This window comes from Sminthopsis crassicaudata, chromosome 1 (genome assembly GCF_048593235.1).
Source record: "Sminthopsis crassicaudata isolate SCR6 chromosome 1, ASM4859323v1, whole genome shotgun sequence".
NCBI lineage: Eukaryota > Metazoa > Chordata > Mammalia > Dasyuromorphia > Dasyuridae > Sminthopsis > Sminthopsis crassicaudata.
Window position 1 is genome coordinate 41,723,381 of NC_133617.1, and position 8,403 is coordinate 41,731,783.

The following is an 8,403-nucleotide window of genomic DNA, read 5'->3' on the forward strand; positions in this document are numbered from 1 at the left end:
GTGTAGAAGATTTAATACTGGGATTTGGAATCACTAGACCTGAGAACTAAATCCAAATTTTCTAAATCTTGGGTCGATGAAAGTGTCGGGAGGAGGGATACTGAAGATAATTTATGGCTCTTAAATTTCTACAGCTCTAATAGGCAATGTGTTAAATCCATCGGTCAATGTGCATTAATTATGTGCCAGGCCTGTGCAAAAGGCAATCCCTGCTCTCACGGAGTTTAGAGTCTAACCACGAAGACCTGCAAACTACTACGTGAAAAACACCTTGCAGGATAAAACTCCTGGACCTAATCCCCTGAGAAGGCGCTAAGATAAAGAGGATTGGGAAAAGCTTCTTGTAGAAAGTCGGCTTTTGACTGGCACGTGCAGCCTTAAAGTTTGATGCTTTGCTTTAATCAGTGGATTTCCAAGTATCTCCCTCCGGCTCTAAATCTTTTTAAGCAAAAAGGACTCAGGACCAGCAAGGACTAGGTTGCTGCCTCGCTGGGTTCGGGGCTCCCTGATCAGGCAACCCCCTCCCCCAATAATGGAAGTGGGGCAGAGGGTGCGGAAAAAAATCCCCAAGGAACAGGACCAGCGCTCGTCTAAATCTCAGTTTCCTCGTCTATGAAATGGGGACTAATAACTAGGTACGCCCCTGGAGAGCCGAGCCAAGCGCATACACAATGTCTAACATACAGTAAGCGCTCAATAAATGCTTGACTACCTCCATCATGGAGGGGGAAAAGAGATGACGTGAAGCGCTCTGCAAATTCAGAATTACTCCATGAATAATAATTAACAGCACGCAGGCAGCACTTTAAGCTTTGCAAAGCGCCTTATACGGTTAAAACACCTATTTTTATCATTATTATGAGGGTGCTTTTTTGCTTCAGCTTTTTCCGTTTCCTGAAGGCCCAAACTCGGCCCTTACATCCCAGAAGACAATGGGCTTGAGAGGAGAGGCCCTCGAGTCAGGATGGCGGGAGCACACCTCCCCCGACCCCACCTCCCCCTTATCCGCAATATCCCACTAGAGGCGGTTGTGGCGCGCGCTCCCGCGGGAGCTTCAGCAGTTCCTTTCAGACGCATGCGCAGGAGTTGGCTGCGCGCTGAGGCGGGATCGAAAGCGAGAGCGCGGTGAGGGAAGGTGGGGTCGGGAAAGAAGGAACTAGAGCTCAGAGGAAACGCTCGAGCGCGCTCACCCGGCAGCCTCAGAAGTGCCTTTGGGGCGCATGCGCACACTCTAGTCGGGAGCCGAGGTGGTACCAAGACCGAGCGCAGGAGCGCGATAAAGGTAAATGAAGGCGGCAGGGAGAAAGGGATTAGAAGGAACCGGAGGATTCACTCCAGCGCGCACTCGCGGTGGGCCTAGCAGGCCTTGGGAAACGCATGCGCGCGGGGGTCTGAAGGCGAGAGCGCGGTAAAAGGCTTGCGGGGCGGGATAGTAGGGATTACTGGAGTCGGGAGCGGTCTCGCTTGAGGGAGCGCATGCGCTAGACCTAGCCGCAGCGCTCTTGAGATCATTGTAAAAACCAGGGGTCGGCGCGCTCCCGGCCTGTCAGTCCGTTTCTCTTTTCCCGCCCCCTTCCTCTCTGCCCCGCCCTCTCTCCCTTTTTTGGGGGCAGCCGGTAACGTAACGCCGATTTGGGCGCGCGGCGGTCCGTGCACGTGGGGGCACGTTGCGCCGTTGCCCCGCCCCCTTCCCCGCCCCTCTGCCCCTCCCTGTTCCGCGCGCGCGGCGGCGTCGGCTGCGTCTCCGGGTATTTGAATCGCGCTTCCGCCATCTTTCCATCGTTCAGTCAGGCGGAGACGGAGACGCTTCTGGAAGGTAGCGGCTGAGTGCGGCACGGGGGACCGGGTCCGGGCCGATGCGGGGAGGCTGGGGCGGGCGGGTGTTCGAGAAGAAGGTATTGAGGGTCCGGCGCCAAAGAGGTGACGGCGAGGCGGGCCCCACAGTCCCTTCCCTGAAGGGGGTGGGCGCCCGTGTTTAAGGGGAGGCCGCGGCGGGCCGTGCTGGGCTTGGCGCGCTTTGTGTAAGGAGGCCCGGGCCTCGCCGCCCATGTGAAGCCCCCGGGCTGGGAGGGAGCTGGGGAAGAGGCCGCGGGGATGCGTTCGTGAGAGCGGTGGGGAGGGCGGTTTCGCCTTCCTCCCTTCTCCCCCATCCCCGCCCGCCCCTCCCGCGGCGGGCCCCATGACCAGGCGGTTTTCCCGGGCCCTGCCCGGTCTCCACCGCCTCTTTTTGGGGCCCCTCGGGGACGCTCTCCGAGTCCTGGCGGTTGAATGAACTGGAAGCTCCAGAGGGGGGTTGGGAGAAAGGGCTTCCGCCATTAGCGCTCATTCATCCCCCTCCTCCTCGCCATCCTCGCCCCACGCGGGTGGGGGAGGAGCCGCCACCTCCGCCGAGGCCTGGGCTGAGGATGAATGGGCCGAGCAGGCCTCCGCAGCCAGGCTGGGCCCGCCGAGCGCGGACGGGGGAGGGGGCCGGCTTTGTGGGGCGGCTGGGCACGTGGCGGGCCGGGGGGCGGGAGCATGCAACCTCGGGCCTGACGCGCTTGTGTCTCCCCCAGAACCATCACGATGGCCGCCCAAGGAGAACCCCAAGTGCAGTTCAAAGTACGTAATTGTGGAGGGTCTGGCTGGGCGGATTGCGACTGGGGGGGCCCTGGTAGCGGAAAAGCAACCCCTGCTGAGACCCGTTGGGTGCCGGGGCTCCCCCTATATAATAATAGTCCCTGGAAATAGACTGTATTTGGTAGTTAATGGCTTCCTAAAGCGTAGCCCAGGACTTGTATTTGTTAGATAATCCAAAAAGCATTTAGATGATTTAGTGTATAAAACAGCTGCATGTACCCAGAAAACAATGTTTTTTTCATGCTTGATTATGAGAAATGTAATAGTTCTCAGAATCCACCTTGTGTGGATGTGTATAGAAATTGGGTGTTTAAGAAGGCATTTAGATGGCATTGTTTGATGCTTGAAATTGAGTGTTTACATGTTTTTGAGAAGTCCAATTTAAAATAACTTCTTTTTCAACAGCTTGTATTAGTTGGTGATGGAGGTACTGGAAAAACCACATTTGTAAAACGTCACTTGACTGGTGAATTTGAGAAGAAGTATGTAGGTATGTATATATTTTCCTATTATATGCATTCATTTTAGTAACAAATTCAGTGAACTAAATAATAATGTTTCACTATTCTAGCCACCCTGGGTGTTGAAGTCCATCCTCTCGTGTTCCATACTAACAGAGGTCCTATTAAATTCAACGTATGGGATACAGCTGGCCAAGAGAAATTTGGTGGTCTGAGAGATGGTTATTACATCCAAGGTATGTATGCAGCTGCATCGCATGTTTTAGTGTGTCAGCTGTCAGTTTCCAAAAGTGTACATTTGATTTATAAATGTCTTTACAAGTGATTTCCATTCTTTGGGGAGCTACTTTATTCAATGTAAGACTGAGATGTGAATTTCAGGGGGTCTTCTTGGGCATCCAGTCCAAACTGTTTGCTGTTAGGTGAAAGGGGAAAAAAGTCATCGTTATTTTCATTCAAAAAAAAAAAAAAAACTTCTGACCATATTACAAGTAAAAAGGACTCCCCATATATTTTGTCTGAGATAGTACTTGAAAATTGTAGCATAATTTTTCATTGCTTAGACATGCAACAATTACTTAGCTGTTTTTGTAGTTAGGTAAACTTTAAGGAACTTTTGATAATTGAAAGAAAAGTACAGTGGCAAGTGCCTAATTGTGACAAATTTTTGTGCTTTGAAAATGAATTAAATACATAGCAATGAATAGTGGAGCAAAGATTGTAGGATTTGGGACTGGGATTCCTCTCAAGAAACTGAAATGTAGAATGTTTAGACTTCTTCCCCCTAGGGCACCAAATCTAGAATGTTCAGATGCATATAAATGTGTGGCATATTGCATATTTAGTTTAAAGTATTTGCTATCTTGCTGTCTCTGGAGCTTGTCATTTTAAATTTTAATGTCAAGACTTACTAAGTTTATGCTTTTACAGTATTTTTATCTATTCACTTAGAATTATAATAAAAGGGTTGTTGAGATCATCTAATAAACAAGCATTTCTATAGAGCTTTATGATATTTGACTCATAGCAGCCATGTGAGGTAGGTGCCATCATCACCCCTATTCAAATGAAGAAACAGGCCTGGAGAAGCTAAGCGACTTGCTCAGGTCTACACAGGTGGCAGTATCTTGAGGCATGATTCAGAGAAGAGTGGGGTCTTCTGTCTATCAAGCTCAGCACTTGAGGCATTTCCAAGGCATTTGCTCCAGATTGCTGGTGGCAGAATTCAAAATACTGAGAGGTCTCATGAGTTAGATCTTCATTTAATTCATATTTTCTAATAAGTTGTCCATTTCATTATTAACTTAAATCATTGAATTTCTTTTCAGCTCAGTGTGCCATTATAATGTTTGATGTAACATCAAGAGTTACTTACAAGAATGTACCTAACTGGCATAGAGATCTGGTACGAGTATGTGAAAATATCCCTATAGTGTTGTGTGGCAACAAAGTGGATATTAAGGACAGAAAAGTCAAGGCGAAATCAATTGTCTTCCACAGGAAGAAGAATCTCCAGGTAACTCTTAAAAAAGTGATTATTTAAGTGAAGGATTCATAGGCAGATCTATTCATATGAAAAGTACTTTTTATGAAACAAGACACATCAGGCAACATGTATAGCAATCAGAATAAACATTAAACCTGCTTTTAATTTGAAGTGCTTTTGTATCATGTTATTGTGTATTAAACCTCTACCTGTTAGCTATTCTATAACTGAAATTTAAAGCATTTTTAATTGTACATAAGCTTAACTGACAAACTTGTAGAATAGTCTTCTTGAGTGTTGAAAAGCTAGTTTTTAAAATTTTTTTTTTTTTTTTTTTGAACAGTACTATGACATTTCAGCCAAAAGTAACTACAACTTTGAGAAGCCCTTCCTTTGGCTTGCTAGAAAACTTATTGGAGATCCTAATTTGGAGTTTGTTGCCATGCCTGCTCTTGCACCTCCAGAGGTTGTCATGGACCCAGCACTGGCAGCACAGTATGAGCAGGACTTACAGGTATTGGTCATAATCCAGTTAAATTAAACTATTATATCTTTTAACTTTATTTTCTTTATTTTCTTGCTAACTTTATAACTTCTTAACCCCTTATTTCAGATTGCTCAGACAACTGCGCTCCCTGATGAAGATGATGACCTGTAAGGGAATGAAGCTAGAGCCCAGCGTCAGAGGTCTAGTTTTATAGGCAACTGTCCTGTGATGTCAGTGGTGTAGCGTGTTTGCCACTTTATTATATAGCTGAGCAGAACATGTGCTTAATCTTTGGGATGCTGAAGGAGATGAATGGGCTTCGGAGTGAATGTGGCAGTTTAAAAAATATAATTCATATTTTGGACCTGCGTATTTAGCTGTTTTGGACCGCAATTACGTCCCCTTGAGTTTCAAATATAAGACTGCTACAGTCCCATCACAATATTCAGTGGTGAATCTTGTTTGTTACTGTCATTCCCATTCCTTTTTTCGTTTAGATCATAATAAAGTTGTATTTCAAATATCTAAGCAAGTGAGCTTTATCCCTTGTTTACAATAAGCATTTTAAAAACCTGTTTTGTAAGGTCTTGTGGTAGATGTATACCATGTTACTATTTGAATGGCCTTCACATTTTTATGACTAGTTGTTTTTAAAACGTATTTCAAACATCAGTAAAATAACATCTGAGTCATGCATTTCACAAATTAAAGATAGGGGCTGGACAGGTTAAAACTTTGTGCTACTGTTAGATGGTCACAACTTGGTAATAAAGTTTAAAGGTGTGAGTGTATAATTTAGACAGTTAAACTTGAGTTTTCACACTAGCTGAATGTAGTGTACCTAAGGTGGCTTGTGGAAGAAGGGTAAAGTTGAAGAATAAAATAATCACATAAGTGTTGTACATTTTTCCTGTGTATGAGCTGTCAATAGAATAGTATTTTAATTTATGTGAATTGAGTATCAATTGAATGCAGCTTTTAAAAGATGATATTGCTTAACATACATGGGAATGGTAACCATGCTTTAAAAGGGTGGCTTGAGGTGATTATGGAAATAAAATAGACTCTGTTAACTTCAACTTTGATAAGCTTTAAATCCACTGTAGGCAAAGAATTCTTGTTGAGAAGGAAGCATATCAAGACAAAAGTCATAAATCAGGTAATGCTGTGATGACCACCACCGGAATAGTGAGAAAATGGACCATATTCAGTGATGTCAATCTAAATTGAAGCCTTGGAATGAGTTTTGTATTTTGGGTTCTATAATAAAAGTGAAGCATTTAATTTATTTTTATTTTGCATGGTTTCTCCATTTAGCATGTGATTTTCATTGGAGATGGGGCCCAGGGCAACTCTTCTGAGAAAGAAGAAATCTTCAATGTGGACTTTTTGCTTAGGTATTCCATCCCTATTAACCAATATGATTTCTAAAGAACTGACCACTCAGCACTTAACACTGCCAGGGATAAATCTTGTATTATCTATGCTAATGATAAACATTTTTAAAGTAAGATGAACAAAAACACAGAAGGATGAATTTTAACCAGATGCAGTTATAACCACATGTCACAAACAGCATGACTTAAATGTGTGACTACAGCCAGCTGCTGCTATTTCTAAGTGGAGAAAGTTGCTGCATAAGAAAATAATAGACAAAAAATTATTTGAATGTTTAATATGAATACTTAACATAGCTACTTTCCCACATGTGATTAGATGTCCAGTTGCAAAATTAAGATTTATAAATCTCAACATAAATTCTTTTAGTTTTAAGAAATACTCCCAATGTACATAACTTGGCAAGGAAATAGTTGAGCTACTACCTCCCTGGGTGGGGGGGGGGAAGTGTGACATTTGAGATACTCTACTTGGTATGGTATTTGTCAAGCTATATAGAAGACATGGTTAAAACAAATGTCAAATGCCTAATAGCTAAGTTCTGGGAATATGTATAACACAAAAGTGCTAACAAATCTTGCCCTCAAGTCACATTTGAATGGGATAAAGCCCAAGGAAGTAATAAAATGCTATGGGAAGGGAGTTGGGGAATAAGTGGTCTCTGGGAATAGCAGTGGAGCAATAGGGGGAAACAAATTTCCAGTACTGTTTGGGAGGAATGGATGGGGTTGCAATTAGTACATGGATGAATATGGGGAAGAGCAGAAAGCCTGTGTTAGTCTTGAGACCTGCTAGTTGAGTTTTCTATAACCATGAGTCAAGATTTGACATTCCAAAGTGTATGGTTATGTCAATGTGATTTCACTTTAACATTACTTAAATTAGACAAAATAGTCACTGTTTTAGGGGATTTTTTTGAGGAAATTAAGCTGAAAAGTATGGCTTGCCAGCTGTTAGTGTTATGAAAGGTAAGTGATTTACCACATACAAAGATGATTATACCCTCAATCTTCACATCTCCCACAAACTACCTTCACATTCAAGAATGCTGAAATTCCTTTATTTGATGAAAATTTTTGCTTTTCATGTCTGGATGCTACTTCTACCTGCACTAGTCAATTTCTCAGCTTGGAGACCTCAGTCAATTCTACATTTTTGAATTCCAAGGCGCCTTAGCTCCCTTATCACTTAAGGCCAGCTAAGATTCAATTCATTTCAGTCAGTTGTCCCTGTTGAGACTACACAATGCAGCTTCAGCTGCAGAGCAAAAGCGTCACAACTGCTCTGAAGTCCACTGCCAATTTGCACAGTTTGATTCTTTTAGGGAATCCTATTCTCCCAATCTTAACAGCAATTCTAACAAACTTTCCCAATTTGTCTGAGAACTTTGATATTTTACAGAATTTCCCTTTTCATTTTCTGCTACTTAACATTCCTTCTCTCATCCCAATGTCATAAGGTGGCTATACTCATCAAAGTGAACCTCTGATTCAATTCAGTCCATAGAATGTCCTCATAATCCCCACCCTTAGTATCTGTACTGCCTAAGAATAGGTCTATATCTCCCCCACCTGGGAAAAAAAACTTAATCCCTCCATCTCTTAAACCTTTTTGTAGCAAATCCCCTCCCAAATCTATACTGGGACCTCTACTTTTCTCTTTAGCACCTTGCCTATGGTTTCCCAACTCTAAACTGCTCTCTTCAAAGTTAAATCTAGTTGCCATATCCAGTGACTTTCTCAATTCTCATTCCCTGCTCTCTGTAGCCTTTCATAGTATTATGATCTGTATTTTTAAGGAGAAAATCTGCTCGCCAGTCTCCATCTGATCCTCTGGATCATTGCTTCCATAGATTTAATTACAATTTTTGTGATGTACCTCTTGTCTTTGTCTCTGCTAACCTCCAATCATTGAGTGCTTTCTGTCTTATTTACAATTTATCCTAGCTTGCA

The 8,403-nt window shown here is 43.5% G+C and overlaps 1 protein-coding gene across 3 annotated transcripts; it reads left to right on the forward strand.

Moving 5' to 3' along the window:
- The first annotated feature begins 1,069 nt into the window (after positions 1 to 1,069).
- Positions 1,070 to 6,341, forward strand: RAN (RAN, member RAS oncogene family). 3 transcript variants are annotated; one of them, XM_074299687.1, is made up of 7 exons: positions 1,070 to 1,282; positions 2,556 to 2,601; positions 3,025 to 3,109; positions 3,191 to 3,316; positions 4,409 to 4,596; positions 4,910 to 5,080; positions 5,180 to 6,341. In XM_074299687.1, the coding sequence occupies exons 2-7, from the start codon at positions 2,566 to 2,568 to the stop codon at positions 5,222 to 5,224; spliced, it is 651 nt and encodes a 216-aa protein (XP_074155788.1). In that variant the 5' UTR covers positions 1,070 to 1,282; positions 2,556 to 2,565; the 3' UTR covers positions 5,225 to 6,341. The 3 variants fall into 3 exon arrangements, with proteins under 3 accessions (XP_074155788.1, XP_074155778.1, XP_074155799.1); XM_074299677.1 differs by lacking the exon at positions 1,070 to 1,282 and adding an exon at positions 1,360 to 1,816; XM_074299698.1 differs by lacking the exon at positions 1,070 to 1,282 and adding an exon at positions 1,808 to 1,920.
- The last annotated feature ends 2,062 nt before the right edge of the window (positions 6,342 to 8,403 follow it).

Excerpts from the sequence above, each read along its gene's own strand:
- RAN (XM_074299687.1), top strand. The coding sequence starts at position 2,566 with ATGGCCGCCCAAGGAGAACCCCAAGTGCAGTTCAAA. Across the intron at positions 2,602-3,024 it reads AACCCCAAGTGCAGTTCAAA|CTTGTATTAGTTGGTGATGG; the intron begins GTACGTAATTGT and ends CTTTTTCAACAG. Across the intron at positions 5,081-5,179 it reads AGTATGAGCAGGACTTACAG|ATTGCTCAGACAACTGCGCT; the intron begins GTATTGGTCATA and ends CCCTTATTTCAG.